The sequence below is a fragment of the Budorcas taxicolor genome, chromosome 15 (genome assembly GCF_023091745.1).
Source record: "Budorcas taxicolor isolate Tak-1 chromosome 15, Takin1.1, whole genome shotgun sequence".
Lineage (NCBI taxonomy): Eukaryota > Metazoa > Chordata > Mammalia > Artiodactyla > Bovidae > Budorcas > Budorcas taxicolor.
Genome location: NC_068924.1, coordinates 61470724 through 61488787, shown reverse-complemented (window position 1 = coordinate 61488787; position 18064 = coordinate 61470724). Strand labels below are relative to the sequence as shown.

General features: G+C 37.0%; 1 protein-coding gene across 1 annotated transcript in view; it reads left to right on the top strand.

The window, feature by feature from the left end:
* The window catches only part of CCDC73 (coiled-coil domain containing 73), a 110579-nt gene that overhangs the window by 14156 nt on the left and 78359 nt on the right, over positions 1-18064 (top strand). Inside the window, exons 3-5 of the mRNA XM_052653054.1 lie at positions 14014-14085; positions 16102-16137; positions 17003-17077. Of these exons, the coding sequence (XP_052509014.1) occupies positions 14014-14085; positions 16102-16137; positions 17003-17077 (183 nt within the window). The remainder of the gene's footprint in view (positions 1-14013; positions 14086-16101; positions 16138-17002; positions 17078-18064) is intronic.

The following is an 18064-nucleotide window of genomic DNA, read 5'->3' as shown; positions in this document are numbered from 1 at the left end:
GAGACAACATGTCAGAATCAGAATTCACGTGATAGAGAGGACAGGCCTACAATCGGAATTTTGAGGCCAGACAGATCGACAAGGTTGTGTAGAAATGGGAGCAAAACCAGAGTTGGGTTACATGAGGGACAGGTCTGAAATAAAGAAACCTGTCTGTGGAGAGGAAAAAACAGGTAATTCCAAATACAATTTAAACTTCCAAGCATATTTCAGAACGTAAAGTCATTATCTTATTTTGAATAGAGAGCATCAACAGTCAAAAGTTATTGGAATCTTTAAGTTAATCAGTAAGTTTTATATAGTCCGGTTTAAAATACCACCCGTGTATATGGGAATACTTAAGGTGATTCTAAGGTTTATGTGGAAATAAACTTGAAAAAAGTGGCTGGGAAAGTTTTGAAAAGAAAGAGGATGAAAGAGTCCCACTAGAATCTTAAATGTATTTTAAAGCTGCAATAAGACTCTGATCCTGGGAGGGATTAGGGGCAGGAGGAAAAGGGGACGACAGAGGATGAGATGGCTGGATGGCATCACTGACTCGATGGACGTGAGTTTGAGTGAACTCTGGGAGTTGGTGATGGACAGGGAGGCCTGGCGTGCTGCGATCCATGGGGTCACAAAGAGTCGGACATGACTGAGCGACTGAACTGAATTGAACTGATACATGAACAGTGGAGAAGGCAATGGCAACCCACTCCAGTACTCTTGCCTGGAAAATCCCATGGATGGAGGAGCCTGGTAGGCCGCAGTCCATGGGGTCGTTAAGAGTCAGGCACGACTGAGCGACTTCACCTTCACTTTTCACTTTCATGCATTGGAGAAGGAAATGGCAACCCACTCCAGTATTGTTGCCTGGAGAATCCCAGGGACAGAGGAGCCTAGTGGGCTGCCGTCTATGGGGTTGCACAGAGTCGGACAAAACTGAAGCGACTTAGCAGCAGCAGCAGCAGCAGCATACATGAATAGGCATCTGGTCCCATCACTTCATGGGAAATAGATGGGGAAACAGTGGAAACAGTGTCAGACTTTATTTTTTTGGGCTCCAAAATCACTGCAGATGGTGACTGCAGCCATGAAATTAAAAGACGCTTACTCCTTGGAAGGAAAGTTATAACCAACCTAGATAGCATATTCAAAAGCAGAGACATTACTTTGCCAACAAAGGTCCGTCTAGTCAAGGCTGTGGTTTTTCCAGTGGTCATGTATGGATGTGAGAGTTGGACTGTGAAGAAAGCTGAGCGCCGAAGAATTGATGCTTTTGAACTGTGGTGTTGGAGAAGACTCTTGAGAGTCCCTTGGACTGCAAGAGGATCCAACCAATCCATTCTAAAGGAGATTGGTCCTGGGTGTTCTTTGGAAGGAATGGCTAAAGCTGAAACTCCAATATTTTGGCCACCTCATGCGAAGAGTTGACTCATTGGAAAAGACTCTAATGCTGGGAGAGATTGGGGGCAGGAGGAGAAGGGGACAACAGAGGATGAGATGGCTGGATGGCATCACTGACTCGATGGACGTGAGTCTGAGTGAACTCCGGGAGTTGGTGATGGACAGGGAGGCCTGGCATGCTGCAATTCATGGGGTCGCAAAGAGTCAGACACGACTGAGTGACTGAACTGAACTGAACTGAAACATAAACAGATAGAATATAACAGAGTCCAGAAATAGATCCAAGTTCATGAGATAATTTAGTGAATGGTAATACCAGACCACCTGATCTGCCTCCTGAGAAATCTGTATGCAGGTCAAGAAGCAACAGTTAGAACTGAACATGGAACAACAGACTGGTTCCAAATTGGGAAAGGAGTACATCAAGGCTGTATATTGTCACCCTGCTTATTTAACTTACATGCAGAGTACATCATGAGAATTGCTGTACTGGATGAAGCACAAGCTGGAATGAAGATTGTTAGGAGAAATATCGGTAACCTCAGATATGTAGATGACACCACCCTTATGGCATAAAGCAAAAAAGAACTAAAAAGCCTCTTGATGAAAGTGAAAGAGAAGAGTAAAAAAGTTGGCTTAAAGCTCAACATTCAGAAAACTAAGATCATGGCATCTGGTCCCATTACTTCATGGCAAATAGATGGGGAAACAGTGACAGACTTTATTTTCTTCAGCTCCAAAATCACTGCAGATGGTGACTGCAGCCATGACATTAAAAGACACTTGCTTCTTGGAAGAAAAGTTATGACCAACCTAGACAGCATATTAAAAAGCAGAGACATTACTTTGCTGACAAGGGTACATCTAGTCAAAGCTATGGTTTTTCCACTAGTCATGTATGGATGTGAGAGTTGTACTATAAAGAAAACTGAGCGCCAAAGAACTGATGCTTTTGAACTGTGGTGTTGGAGAAGAGTCTTCAGAGTCCCTTGTACTGCAAGGAGATCCAACCAGTCCATCCTAAAGGAAATCAGTCCTGACTATTCATGGGTAGGACTGATGCTGAAGCTGAAACTCCAGTGCTTTGGCCACCTGATGTGAAGAGCTGACTCATTTGAAAAGACCCTGATGCTGGGAAAGATTGAAGGTGGGAGGAGAAGGGAATGACAGAGGATGAGATGGTTGAATGTCATCACCGACTCAATGGACATTCTGGGAGTTGGTGATGGACATGGAGGCCTAGCATGCTGCGATCCATGGTGTTGGAAAGAGTCGGACATGACTGAGCAACTGAACTGAACTGAACTGAACTGAAGACTCTGTCAAGGTAGTGTCCTCAGTTACTGCAATGAATTCTAATAAACATGGTTTTGCTTTATTAACGGGTTGGTTGGGTGTTTTGGTTGAGTTCATTTTTGTATATGGTGTTAGGTAAGGGTTCAGCTTCATTCTTTTGCATGTGTGTATCCAGTTTTTCTAGAACCTTTGGTTGGAAAGACTCTTCTTGCCCCATTGAATGATCTTGGCACCCTTGTCAAAAATATTTGACTGTGTAAGAGGGCTTATTTCCGGCTCTTTATTTTGTTCCATTGCTCCATGTGTCTGTCTTTATGCCAGTACTTCACTGTTTTGATTCCTAGAGCTTTCCATTAAGTTTTGAAATCAGGACATGTGAATCCCCAAGCTTTGTTCTTCTTTTTCAAGATTGTTTGACTGTTTGGGGTTCCTTGAGATTGCATTTGAATTTTAGGATGAGTTTTTCTATTTCTGCAAAAATATCATTGGAATTCTCAGAGAGATTACATTGAATCTATGGAAAACTTTGGATAGTATTGACATCTTACTAACATGAAGCTTTCTAATCGCAGCACAAAGGATGTGTTTACACTTTTTATGTTTAATTTAATTTCTTTGGGCACTGTTTTATAGTTTTCATTATACAGGTCTTTTATCTCCTTGGTTGAGTTAATTTCTATGTATTTTATTCTTGTTAGTGCTATTGTAAATATAACTTTTCTTAATTTCATTTTTGGGTTGTTGTTTGTATTGAACATGCAACTGATTTTGGTGTGACTGTATCTTATTACTTTGCTAAATTCAATTTTTTAGAGGAATCTTTAGGGTTTTGTACATATAAGACCTGCAGACAGATAATTCTACTTTTTCATTTTCAAACTGGATTTCTTTTTCTTGCCTCATTGCTTTGACTAAGGCTTCCAATACTATGTTGAGGAGAAGCTGTAAAAGTGGGCATCCTTGCTTTCTTCCTAACCTTAGAGGAAAAGCTTTCAGTCCTTTACCATTGAGTATTATGTTCATGTGGTGTTTTCAAATATGGCTATTAGGTTGAAATAGTTTCCTTCTTTTCCTAGTTTGTTGAGTTTTTTTTTTTAAATCATGAAAGAGTAGTGAATTTTGTCATTTCCTTTTTATTTCATAAGTTGAGATGATTGTGTGCTTTTTTCCCCCTTCAATGTGTTAATGTGGTTAATTGCATTGATTGACTTTTTGTATGTTGAACTCTTCTCTTATCCCAAGGATAAGTCCTGCTTGGTCATGGTGTATGATCCTTTTAATATACTTCTGAATTCAGTTTGCTAGTGTTTTTTTTTTTTTTTTTGAGAAATGTTGCATCACCGTTCTTTAGGGGTAATGGTCTATAGTATTCTTTTTCTGACATGTTTTTTCATCTGGCTTTGGTATCAAGGTAACACTGGCTTGAAAGCATGAGTCAGGAAGTATTCCTTCCTTTTTAACTCTGGAAAAGTTTGTGGAGGATTGCTGTTAATTCTTCTTTAAATGTTTGATCAGGCTCAGGGCTTTTCTGTTTAGGGTGTTTATTTTTTACTACAGATTCAATCTTCTTAATAGTTATAAGCTAAAGCTAAAGTGAAGTCGCTCAGTCATGTCTGACTTTTTGCGACCCCGTGGACTGTAACCTCCCAGGCTCCTCCGTCCATGAGATTTTCTAGGAAAGAATACTGGATTGGGTTGCCATTTCCTTCTCCAGGAGATCTTCCTGACCCAGGATTGAACCCGCGACTCCCACATTGTAGGCAGACACTTTGTTGTCTGAGCCATCAGGGAAGTCCTAATAGTTAATAGGTCTATTAAATTTTTCTGTTTCTTTGTTATTTGGTAGGTTTTGTATTTCTAGGAATTCTCCATTTCATCTAGGTCACCCAGTTTGTTGGCATACAGTTGTTCATACTACTCTTATCAGTTCAGTTCAGTTCAGTTGCTCAGTCTTGTCTGACTCTTTGTGACCCCATGAACTGCAGTACGCCAGGCCTCCCTGTCCATCATCAACTCCTGCAGTTTACCCAAACTCGTGTCCATTGAGTCAGTGATGCCTCCAACCATCTCATCCTCTGTTGTCCCCTTCTCCTCCTGCCTTCAATCTTTCCCAGCATCAGGGTCTTTTCAAATGAGTCAGCTCTTTGCATCAGGTGGCCACAGTATTGGAGTTTCAGCTTCAACATCAGTCCTCCCAATGAACACCCAGGACTGATCTCCTTTAAGATGGACTGGTTGGATCTCCTTGCAGTCCAAAGTACTCTTATAATACTTATTATTTCTGCAGAATCAGTAGTAATGTCCCCATTTTCATTTTTGAAATTTTAGCAGTTTCAAAATTTGAGCCTTTTCTTTTTTTCTTAGTCCATCTGTCCTGTGTTTAGTCTCTCAGTCATGTCGAACTCTTTGCAACCCAATGGACTGAGGCCCTCCAGGCTCCTCTGTCCATGGGGATTCACCAGGCAAGAATACTGGAGTAAGTTGCCATGCCCTCCTCCAGGGAATCTTCCCATCCCAGGGATCAAATCCACGTCTGCCTCATTGCAGGGAGATTCTTTACCATATGAGTCACCAGGGAAGCCCAGCCCATCTAGGTAAAGGTTTGTCAGTTTTGTAAACTTTTCAAAGAACCAATTTTTAATTTCACTGATTTTCTCTATTTTTCTTCTCTAAAATTTATTTTTGGCTGTATTGGGTCTTCGTTTCTGCGTGGGCTTTTGTCAAGTTGTGGAGAGCAGGGGCTACCCTCTAGTTGTGGTGCACAAGTATCTCACTGCAGTGAATTCTGCTGTGGAGCGTGGGGTCTAGGGCGTGCAGGCTTCAATAGTTGCAGCTCACAGACTCTAGTGCACAGGCTCAGTAGTTGTGGTGCATGTGGTTAGTTGCTCCACGCCATGTGGAATTTTCCCAGATTAGGGATTAAACCCGTGTCTCAAACCTGTGTCTCCTGCATTGGCAGGCTGTTTCTTTACCACTGAGCCACCAGGGAAGGCCTCTCTTATTTTTCTATTCTCTGTTTTATTTATCTCTGCTCTGATCTTCGTTATTTTCTTTCTCTGGCTAACTTTGAGTTTAGTTTGTTCTTCTCTTTATCAGGTGTAAAGTTAGATTGTTGGTTGTTAATTTGAGATCTTTCTTTCTTTTTTTTTTTTTTTTTTAGGGAAAATGATTGCCATTTAATCTCATTGACAAAGCTTAGTTGTCAATTTTATTTTATTTTTTTTAATTTAATTTAATTTTTTTTATTTTTTTTACATACCCAACATAATTGTATGTTCATAATTCAGGGTTACATTGTTAAATTTGCTTTATACATTTAGAAGACCCCAACTTTGAATATTAGAATGCTGGATTAGGAATCAAGACTCTAGTTTTAGGCTTGCTTCTAAGTACCTTTGAAAGTTTGGGTAAATTTCTTTTCTTTTTTTTTTTTTTAATAGTTTTTTATTTTTTTAATTTTAAAATCTTTAATTCTTACATGTGTTCCCAAACATGAACCCCCCTCCCACCTCCCTCCCCATAACATCTCTGTGGGTCATCCCCATGCACCAGCCCCAAGCATGCTGTATCCTGCGTCAGACATAGACTGGTGCTTTCTTGTTTTTTAATGTAAGTATTTATAGTTATAAATGTTCCCATTAGCGTGTCTTTTGCTGCATCCCATCAGTTTTGGTATGTTGTATTTTTGTTTTCATTTGTCCTTCTTTATTTTCTAATTTTCCTTGTGATTTCTTTAATTACAGTTGTTTAAGAGTTTGTTGTTTAATTTTCACAAATATATGGGTTTTCTAGTTTTCCGCCTGTTACTGATTTCTAACTTCTTCGCATTGTGATCAGAGAGGATACTTTGAATGCAATCAAAATCTATTGCAACTTAATTTGTGGCCTAGCATATGGTCTGTCCTGGAAAAATGTCCAGTGTGCACTTGAGAAGAATGTATTTCTTGTTTTGGGATAGAGTGTTCTATTTATGTCTGTTAGATCTAAGTTGTTTACTGTGTTATTCCAGTCTCCCCTATTTCCTTGATTATCTTCTGTCTCGCTATTCTGGTTTTGAGAATGAGCTGTTGAAGTCTTCAGCTGTTATTGTAGAACTATTTATCACTTCAATTCTGTCTATTTTTGCTTCATATATTTTGATGGTCTGTCATTTGGTTCATAAATATTTATGATTGTTGCCTTTTTCCTTATTGAATGTTTTATGAATATATAATGTCTTTCTATGTCTATTGTAACTTTTTATAATTTAAAGTCCACTTTTTTGTTTGGTTGGTTGGTTGTTATTTTGATGGAATATATTTTTCCACTTTTTAATTTTAACATATTTGTGTCTTTAGATCTAAAGTTAGTCTCTTGTAGATAGCATAAAGTTGGATCACATTTTCTATGCATTCTTCCAGTGTTTGTCTTTTGATGAGAGACTTTAATTACTGATAAGGAATGACTAACTTCTATCATTTTGTTGTCTGTGTTACATGTAGCTGATAGATTTTTGTCCCTCATTTCCTGATTACCATCATTTTTTGTGTTTAGTTGATTTTTTACAGTGAGATGTTTGAATTCCTTTCTCATTTCCTTTTGTGTATATTCTCTAGCTATTTCCTTTTTGGTTACCATAGGGATTACAGTTAGCATCTATCATTATAGCACTCTAATTTGAATATGTATCAGGTTAACATCAATAACATATAAGTACTCTATTCCTTTATAGTTCTATCTACACCTGTTTCAGTTGTTGATATTACAGAATTACAACTTTATATATTGTATGCTCAGGAAAATAAACTAGTAGTTTTAAAATGTATTAATCTCTGAATTTTTTTATAATGATAGCAACTTCATAGATTTTTAACAATATTTATTTATTTGGCTGCACTGGGTCTTAGATGAGACACATAAGATCTTTGTTGCCACATGTGGGATCTTCATTATGGCTTGCAGGATCTTTAGTTGCAGCAGGCAGGATCTAGTTCCCTGACTAGAGATTGAACATAGGCCCCTTGCATCGGGAGCATGGAGTCTTAACCACTGGACCACCAGGGAATTCCCTAGAATTACATAGAAAACAAATGTGGAGTTACAAATCAAAGTTACAGTAATACTAGCTTTTAGTCTAATAATTTTTTAAGTATTAGTTTCTTAAATCACATAGAAACAAACAAACAAAAATTGTTAGAGTAATACAAGCTTTTATAAATTTCTCATGTATTTACGTTTATTGAGATTTTTATTTTTTCATATGGGAATAACGACTTTTTTTTCTTCATATGGAAATAAAGATTTTTATTTCTTCATATGGACTCTTTTGGGTCCTTTCATTTCAACCTGCAGGTCTCCTTTTATCATTTCTTGCAGGGCAGGTCTAATGGGTAATGAATTCTCTCAGCTTTGATCCGAATTTTAGATCATGTAGAGGAAAGGCAATTTACATGAGATGGTGATAAGACTATGCAGTATATTTCCTGAGTCCTTGGAGTATAATAGTTTGCTCATTTATCCAAAGTAAGAAAATGTCCAAGATCGGGATATCAGTAGCCAGTTTCATGTGGTAAGCTCTAACAGATGTATGTGGTGAAAGCCAATGAGTGTAGGAGTGTGGACTTTTATAGTCTTGAGCATTAGACATAATCTTCTTGGTCATGGCAGTTCAAGAATGTCAGATTTAAGATGCCATTAACTTTCTACTTTCCTTCAAGATTGGAAATGATTGGGACAATGAAATATCCAAATAAATGACAAGACTTTGCAAAATTCTCTAATAACAGGTCCAGTAGAAAGTGCCTCTGTTACGGGAAATACTCATGCTGGGAGCACAAAATCAAGTAATTTTTTTCCTGCTCTCATAATTATAGCTCTCTCTCAAGAAAAAGTTTCAATCCATCCAGAAAAGTAGTAAGCAATAATCAGAACACATTCAGAAGCCTTTGCAAGGGTTAATTTTAGGAAATTGTTTTGGACACGTTCAGTGAGGGGTCCTGAAGCTTGGGTTTAGAAGGATAACAGTTTTACTAGGATTGTGTGGGAGACATAGGATTTGCACCAGAGACATCCTCAAAAATCTTATTAAAATTACCCCACCAATGCTGCTTGAATATAGTTTTTAATATGTCCTTGTTCCGATGGGTAATTTCTTGTAAATGTGTGCAGAGTTCCATTGAGGTTCTCTGGTGCCACCAAGTGTCTGTCCTGAAAGTGTCAGGGATTCTCTTATATTTTACAACCGTGTATTCTTTTCAGACTCTGGAGCCAGTTGTGGACATTCCAGAATAGCGTTGTTTGTTGTTGTTGTTTTTTATCTCCAGGAAGATTTAGCTCTTTAGAGTATCATTGACCCAGAAGCTAACTGAGGGCTGCCTGTGTGTCATAAAGATAAACTGGGATATTTCCTTTACGCTTCATTATCCTGTATAGTGTGGTTTCAGGATAGCCACCTGTTTAAGAAGCTTACTTCCTAAAGTACTTTAGAGTACTTAATAACTGTTGTTCATTTTAATTGGTAATCCTATTGAGGTTAGAAACTCTCATTGTTTTTACAGTATTACAAAATCATGGACTACTTCAGATACTATTCCAAATAACCTTGATGTTATTGATAGTTTTATATTAACTCTGTTATCTCTTGACACTTGGCAGACTCTGCTGAGTGGGTCAGTACTGTCATCTGGACTGGTTTTACCTCTGGTAAAGAGTCTTGTTTTAGGGATCAGTTGAGACTCTTATAGTACATCTTACCTGGTAGTTGCCATTTTAGTTTCAGAAAATGATATATCAACAGATAAGACCTGGGTTCAATCCCTGGGTTGGGAAGATCCCCTGGAGGAGGGCATGGCAACCCACTCCAGTATTCTTGCCTGGAGAATCCCCATGAACAGAGAAGCCTGGCGGGCTATAGTCTATGGGGTCGCAGAGTCAGACATGACTGAACGACTAAGCACGCAGTATCAAACCCAGATTTTCTAGGCGTTTTTAATAAATCCATTTGAAGCATAGTGATTGTTTGAACAGAGGCTAGATCTCGTAAAATTCTTCTTCTTTGGGTAATTAGGAAAAGGGTAGCAATTTTTAGAGGATAGCACTGAGTTGAAATGTATGAGGGAGAAAGTAATAAAAAATTCATAGGAAGTAAGCCTACTTGCTGAGAAATGTGTTTTTAGTAAGTGTCCAGGCTTGTTCAGCATATAGAACTATCAAATTTAAACAAGATCCTTAAACCAAGTCAGTAGAAGCTTCTGCTAGTTTGGCTGCTGCTAATACTATCCTTAAATAACGAGTAGGATTTTGTCAGTGGGTCAAGGGGAAGATTGTAGTAAGCAGTTGGGTCCTGCCGATACTTGTGGTGTTCTGTTAGAGTATTAAGGACTTGTCTGCATTGCTCAGATACAAATAGAAAGAAAGCTTTATGACAATTTGGAGGGCTCTGACTGCAGGTGTGTGTGTGTGGGGGGAGGGTGTTGAAAAGTTATTTTTAAATGACAATATTCTTGTTCTCAAGTTCCTAAAGGAAAAGTTCCATTATTGAGAACTTAAATTATCCAATATCTGTAGTAGTCAGTGAAATCTAGACAACTTCCTAATTTTCTCTTAGTAAGCGGTCTTAGAAATTACTGAATGGCTCATATTTGTCAGGAATGATAGATTTACCCCTCTTGGGGTAAATTATACCCTAAATAATGTACTTTATTCTTACAAAATACTAAAGTGGTTTTTTTTGGAATTTTCATGTCCTTTATGAGTTTAAACAGTAAATAGATAAATGGAGTTAGTCTTAGAGCTCTTTTTATCTTTCAGTTCAGTTCAGTTCAGTCGCTTAGTCGTGTCCGACTCTTTGCGACCCCATGAATCACAGCACGCCAGGCCTCCCTGTCCATCACCAACTCCAGGAGTTCACTCAGACTCACGTCCATCGAGTCCGTGATGCCATCCAGCCATCTCATCTTCTGTCGTCCCCTTCTCCTGCCCCCAATCCCTCCCAGCATCAGAGTCTTTTCCAGTGAGTCAACTCTTTGCATGAGGTGGGCAAAGTACTGGAGTTTCAGCTTTAGCATCATTCTTTCCGAAGAAATCTGAGGGCTGATCTCCTTCAGAATGGACTGGTTGGATCTCCTTGCAGTCCAAGGGACTCTGAAGAGTCTTCTCCAACACCACAGTTCAAAAGCATCAATTCTTCGGCGCTCAGCTTTCTTCACAGTCCAACTCTCACATCCATACATGACCACTGGAAAAACCATAGCCTTGACTAGATGGACCTTTGTTGGCAAAGTAATGTCTCTGCTTTTGAATATGCTATCTAGGTTGGTCGTAACTTTTCTTCCAACGAGTAAGCGTCTTTTAATTTCATGGCTGCAGTCACCATCTGCAGTGGTTTTGGAGCCCCCCCAAAATAAAGTCTGACACTGTTTCCACTGTTTCCCCATCTATTTCCCATGAAGTGATGGGACCAGATGCCTTTAGATCGTAGCAAAAACTTGCCTACATATTGAATAAGTGTAGAGTTACTGATTCCTAAATTCCTCAGTAAACCCCTGAGGCATAACTGTTCAGGTAAATTGTTGACTTCTGGGACAAAACAAACAGGTGAAACTGTCTTGATCTAAAGGTACACAATAGAAAGCAGAACACACAAATATATAATAGTAAAATACATAGATTCAGGAGGCCCTGAAGATAAAATAGTATTTGGGCTCAGTACTATCATGAGTTGGGGAAGTGGTTATTTTATTTATGGCCTTAAGGTTCACCGTTTGGGTTCTTGAATGGGAAACAGTAATGTTTTAACACCAGTATGGGTATGATTTGGAGAAGGCAATGGCAACCCACTCTAGTATTCTTGCCTGGCAAATCCCATGTACAGAGGAGCCTGGTGGGCTGCAGTTCATGGGGTGGCTAGGAGTCATATATGACTGAGCGACTTCACTTCCACTTTTCGCTTTCATGCATTGGAGAAGGAAATGGCAGCCCACTCCAGTGTTCTTGCCTGGAGAATCCCAGGGATGGGGGAGCCTGGTGGGCTGCCACCTCTGGGGTCACACAGAGTCGGACATGACTGAAGTGATTTAGCAGTAGTAGCATGGGTATGATTGGGCTTCTCAGGTGGTTTAGTGATAAAGAATTTGCCTGCCTAACAGTAGATGCAGGTTCAATCCCTGGGTCAAAAAGATCCTGGAGAAGGAAATAGCAATCCACTCCAGTATTCTTGCTTGAGAAATCACATAGACAGAGGAGCTTTTTGGGCTACAGTCCAAGGGGTCACAGAGTCAGGCATGACTTAGCAACTGAGCATGCACATGGAAATCTCCTATTTCTAGATTTACAGCTATTCACAAAAAGTGGGGAGAGAGCTGGAGTTCACACCTACTTCATAATCTTCTCCTCAAAGTACTTGTCCCTGATGTTTCCTATAAATTCATTCTTTCCTTGTTGCAGCAGTAGATTAGAGTCTAATAAACTGGGTAGTAGCCTCTGAAAAGTTTTGTTTGATATCTATAGGTTTTCTAAATGCCTAAATTTGGAGTAATTCCCTGGTGGTCCAGATGGAGAAGGCAATGGCAACCCACTGCAGTACTCTTGCCTGGAAAATCCCATGGACAGAGGAGCCTGGTAGGCTTCAGTCCATGGGGTCATGAAGAGTCAGACACGACTGAGCGACTTCACTTTTACTTTTCACTTTCATGCATTGGAGAAGGAAATGGCAGCCCACTCCAGTGTTCTTGCCTGGAGAATCCCAGGGACGGGGAAGCCTGGTAGGCTGCCGTCTATGGGGTTGCACAGAGTCGGACACAAGTGAAGTGACTTAGCAGTAGCAGCTGGTTGTCCAATGGTTAGGACTTGGTGCTTTCACTGCTGGGGCCCAGGCTGAATCCCTGGTCAGGGAATTAAGATCCGGGAATTAAGATCCTCCAAGCCACATGGTTTGGCCCAAAAAAATTTTTAATGTCTGGTTTCCTGTGCAGTTTGAAGACTCTTGAGAGTCCCTTGGACTGCAAGGAGATCCAACCAGTCCATTCTGAAGGAGATCAACCCTGGGATTTCTTTGGAAGGAATGATGCTAAAGCTGAAGCTCCAGTACTTTGGCCACCTCATGCGAAGAGTTGACTCATTGGAAAAGACTCTGATGCTGGGAGGGATTGGGGGCAGGAGGAGAAGGGGACGACCGAGGATGAGATGGCTGGATGGCAATCACGGACTCGATGGACATGAGTCTGAGTGAACTCCGGGAGATGGTGATAGACAGGGAGGCCTGGCGTGCTGCGATTCATGGGGTCGCAAAGAGTCAGACACGACTGAGCTACTGAACTGAACTTGGGATTTCTTAAGTCATTCTTGGGATCTTCTAACTTTGCCTTTTCTATTCTTTTTTGCAGTGCAACCAATTGATACAGACCTTGGAAATGGCATATTACTTTTTAAAATTAGTTATGAGAATTAAAATATTTTAAAGTAATTGCTAGCTTCAGAAAAAATAAAAGTTGTATGAGAATAGAAATGTAATCATGATATGCCATGTGGCTTAGCATTGAGTAAAAATTGCATAGTTACAAGAGTATAAATACTATTAATATTTGTCACATTTTTTATATAACTTTGTTGAAAGAATAGAGGGAGGACATGTAGGATTATGGTTGTACAAGAAAGACAAATTCACAGCTATCATAATAGATCAGTAGATCATGAAAAAATTTTTTTAATTGATAAATCAATGTATATGTAGGACTATGGAATAAAATAAAAGAAACATTTGAAAGTGGTTGTCAGTTGTAGCTCTAATTTTTTTAATTATAAGAATTATTTGATAAAGGTAGAAGAAAAATTCATCTTGAATCTAAATGACAGGACACAACTTCAACTAAAAAAAGGTGGACAGGAAAGAAACAGAATCGTGTATATGAATTTTTTAAAGATACCCTATGGTACTTCTGATTTTGTAAAATATTATTTTAGTAAGTTTAAAGAATCATATGTTACCATGTAAAAACATTTGTGCCTAGGCAATAAAATTGGTGTTTTTTGAAACTCTTAAAACTAGTCTACTTTGTATTGGACTGTTAATTTTAATAATTTTGATATTTTCTTGAAGAAAACTTTAGAGTGAGCTATATTCAGAGTTTAAAATTTTAAAAAGCATTATGTTTTATCATGAAGAAGCAACTGGAAGCAAAATTATTGTATGCTGAGTTCATGACAGTTAAAAAAAATTATAAAAATTGTCGCAAGTTGCATCTTAAGAGCCTAAAATAGTATGTACAATGAAGATGTTTATTTTGTGAATCCATTAAAAATTTAAAATTGAGTTGCTGTAATTTATGTTTTAACTTTCCATAATTTTTAAAATAGGAAACTCTTCAGAATCAAAAGGAAACGTTAGCAAAGCAACACAAAGAAGCCATGGCAGTTTTTAAAAAGCAGGTAATTTCTTAAGGATAGAAAAACACTACGGTTTTAAGTATTGCTGTTTTCCCACTTCTCATGAATATTATGACATGTTGTTCTTCATACTCAACTGAAGACAGAAAATGTGTTATTGGAAGCAGGAAATAAACAAGGTTATTTTGAATCACAACTGATTATACTGTAATGTAGTAGAATGACTTAATTAAGGAGAAAATTATTTTCTTGGAGAGGTGTTTTCATTTGTCCTAAATAAACTATGTAAGTGAATGTGTATTCTTGCTTTTTCTCTCCCTTCTCCACTCTTTCTTTAATTAGCATATCCAGGAGCTTACATTGTCACATTATTCCTTTACCCAGGCAAGAATTTTAACACTGATGAAAAGCTGAGATGTGAGTAGGGAGATATAAAGGATGAGGAGATATGATTATTATTCACCTCTATATATTTCAAGTATCAGCAAATGAAAGAAAAATCAGTAGAAAAATAGAAAAAATAAAGGAAAAATATTTCAAAGAAATGAAAAACAACTCCTTCCATTATTTTGAATTCTAAATTCTATAGCTCTTCTTTAGTACCTCAAATTTCTCTTCAGTTCCTAGTTATAAAATATAAGTGTAAGAAATGTGCCTAAGAAAAATACACTCTGAAAGTGCTTTTCCTATAGCCATGCCAACATTACCATTTTTTCTTCCTTTTTCCTTCCCTCTTTTTGTTTTTCTTATTTCCATACAAGTGTGTATGTTTAGAAAGAAATGCCTAAAAAGAAATAAACCTATATAACCTAAATTACTAGTTGGTTAAGGTTATGGATAATTTACACTGTAGCGTGGATTTGTTTGAGCAGATGGTAAACTTTTTCCTTGTAGCCTGACATTGGCTTTACTTAAGTTATGGGAGTTTTAATTGAAGGGTAAGGAAGCAGAAACCAACGATACAGCATAGTATTCCTTAGGAGAGAGCAAGTCTAATAAGTCTCTGTTACCACAAAGGACTCTGAGCAAGAAAGAAATCCAGGTATCTGAAGGTTAGAGGAGAAAGTGCTATTGCATTCTTTTTTTTTTTTTTTTTTTTTTGTGGACATGTGCCTTTTTTTAAAATATAAATTTATTTTAATTGGAGGTTAATTACTTTACAATATTGTATTGGTTTTGCCATACATCATCATGAATCCGCCACAGGTATACACGTGTTCCCCATTTTTTTTCCTTTAACAAATATTTGTTTCTTCTTTTTTTTTTTTTTAAGAAGGGATTCTTGAATGTAAGTGAGGAATATGGAAAATGAGATGGAGAAATGCCAAAGAAGTTTTATTTCTTAACATCTTTGCCTAGTATCCTTGTGTTGTTTGGAATATAAGTTTTCGTTGGCAAGTTCACTTTAGTTTTCCTGTTTTAAAATGTCATTATTTATTTATTAGACTGACACATGCATTTTTAAAAAATTTCAGAAAATACTGTCAGTGCAAATATAAACTATGTCAATTTCATAAAAGTGTGCTTTTAGAAAATGTTATATGTTATTGTTTATGAGTAGATGCAACATACTGAAACATTTAAGAAACTGGGGGAAAAAATGTTCAAGGTTGATTGATACTCTGATCGTAAGATTAAATTGTTCATTTACTTTGGTGACTGGCTTTTCCCCATATTATATATTTTTATTTATTTTCTCAGTGTAAAAACATAATCAGGTTGTACTTAGTTCAAACCATATAGACATTTCTGTAGTCTCATTGGGCTTCCCAGGCGGCACTAGTGGTGAAGAACCTGCCTCCTGATGCAGGAGACATAAGAGACACGGGTTCAATTCTTGAGTCAGAGAGATCCCCTGGAGGAGGGCATGGCAACCCACTCCAGTATTCTTGCCTGGATAATCCCGTGGACAGAGGAGCCTGGCAAGCTGCAGACCATAGGGTTGCAAAGAGTTGAATACCACTGAGGCGATTTAGCACACAGATAGTCTCATTGACCAGTGTAAATCACTGGTAACATTTCATTTACCTGTATTTTGATTTTTAAAATTCTTATCAGTTGCAAATGAAGATGTGTGCCTTGGAAGAAGAAAAGGTATTTATTAATTTTTTAATAATTTGAAACATAGTTAAATGCTTTTAATGGTCAATTGTTCATTATAATGGAAAGGAGCATTGGTAATAAACAGTGGAGACTATTAATTTCCTAAAATTTTAGAAACAGGAAGGATTTAATGGAATCCTGTTACTTCAGCTCTTATCATTTTACAGTTAAGAGTATTGAGGCCTAGTAAGATTTAAATGAATTGCTGAAGCTCCCATTTTGAAGTGGTAAAGTTGAAACTAGAACCTAGATTTCTTCAGCCTTTAAATTGATGCTCTTTCCACTATACTGCTGTGTTTCTATTAAGTATAATATATTTTTAATGCCTTTTCAATGAAATTACATTCTTTAAAACACAGTAAAATAGCTAATACGTGTTTTTATTATATCAAAATATATCCCATTTTTAATATTAAAACTTATAGCTATTTTTAGCAAAAGACCTGTCTTAAAAATTTTTAAATAATTATAAATATCTTAAAATTTTAAAAATAATTATAAATATCTCTATTTATAAAGCAAATGTAACTGTGTCTTATTAATTAGAATATATTCTAGCTATATGAATTAAATAATTATATAGTGTCCATAAGTTCTCAGGAATGCTCTCCTGATAAAATGATTTACTGTTATGAAGAGGTTTTCCATTTCATGATATTTATAATCTTGTATAGGCCTTATTGTAATTTTGTGATATTTTGTAATCACTAGAAATATAGGTTATAGTACAGTTACAAGTTTAAAGTCTGTGAAGTATTTAGTTTCAAGTAGAGATTTTGGTTCTTGAACTCTTGTTTTCTCTGTTAATAATGTCACTTACATTGGAAATTAGTGAAATATAGTTTTTTGCTTAAAGGGAAAATTTCAACTTGCTATGGAAATAAAGGAAAAAGAAATAGAAGGATTGAAGGAAACATTAAAGACATTACAGGTAAAGTAATTTAGTATTGCTTGGTAAGTAACTTGGCGTTTTAGCATTGTATCAGTAAAACACCATTAAACATGTAATCTAGCAAAGTGAAGCTGACAAAAATTCATGTCATATATAACTTGGTGCTTTTTTTCTGAGACCTTCTGATTTCAAATTAGTAGGATTTTTGCTTTACTTTTTGTTTTAAAAGGAAATATTAAAATAGCTTTTATTATTTTTAACAGTACTATAATTAGATGTATGTTATTTTAACACTTTATAGATAACACGTTAGGCCTATATATTATAACTGATTTATCTGTGGTCCTTAAAAATTAACATAAATAGCCTTTATTTAGTTATTATTATTTGTAAGTACAAAACTATGTTTATTTTGTGCAAATACAAAGGTAAAGAAATAGCCCTTGCCTTTAAGTTGTTCAGTCTCTTAGAGAATACAGAGGTATACAACAAATGATGGTTAATTCAATACATATTTATTAAGGTCTGCTATGTGCTAAATGCTTCTCTAAGCACTGGGAATACAGCAGTGAATAAAAGGGACTTTTATCCTCTGCCCTTGTGGAGTTTACATTCTAAACTAAATAAAAAGTTAAGTAGAGACTTTTTTGGAAAAAGATATTCATATGATTTCAGAGTACCACTTACAGATAATTATAAAGAGCAAAGTATATTTTCACAATGGAAGGATTCTGATGGTTACTACCTTAATCAGAAAATTCATACCATACTATGCATTTGTTTAAGCAGTTGACAAGCTTTCTTCCCTTAGTCTGATAACAGTAAGGACAAGCACTCCTTTTTTCCATATGTTCACCAACAATTCTTATCTCGTCTTTTTGATCACAGCCATTCTATTAGGTGTGAGTTAATAACCTCTTTATGAGTTTGATTTTCATTGCCCTGATTATTGTGATGATGAGCATGTTTTCATATTCCTGTTAGTCATTTGTATGTCTTCCTTTGAGAAAATGTCTATTTAGTTCC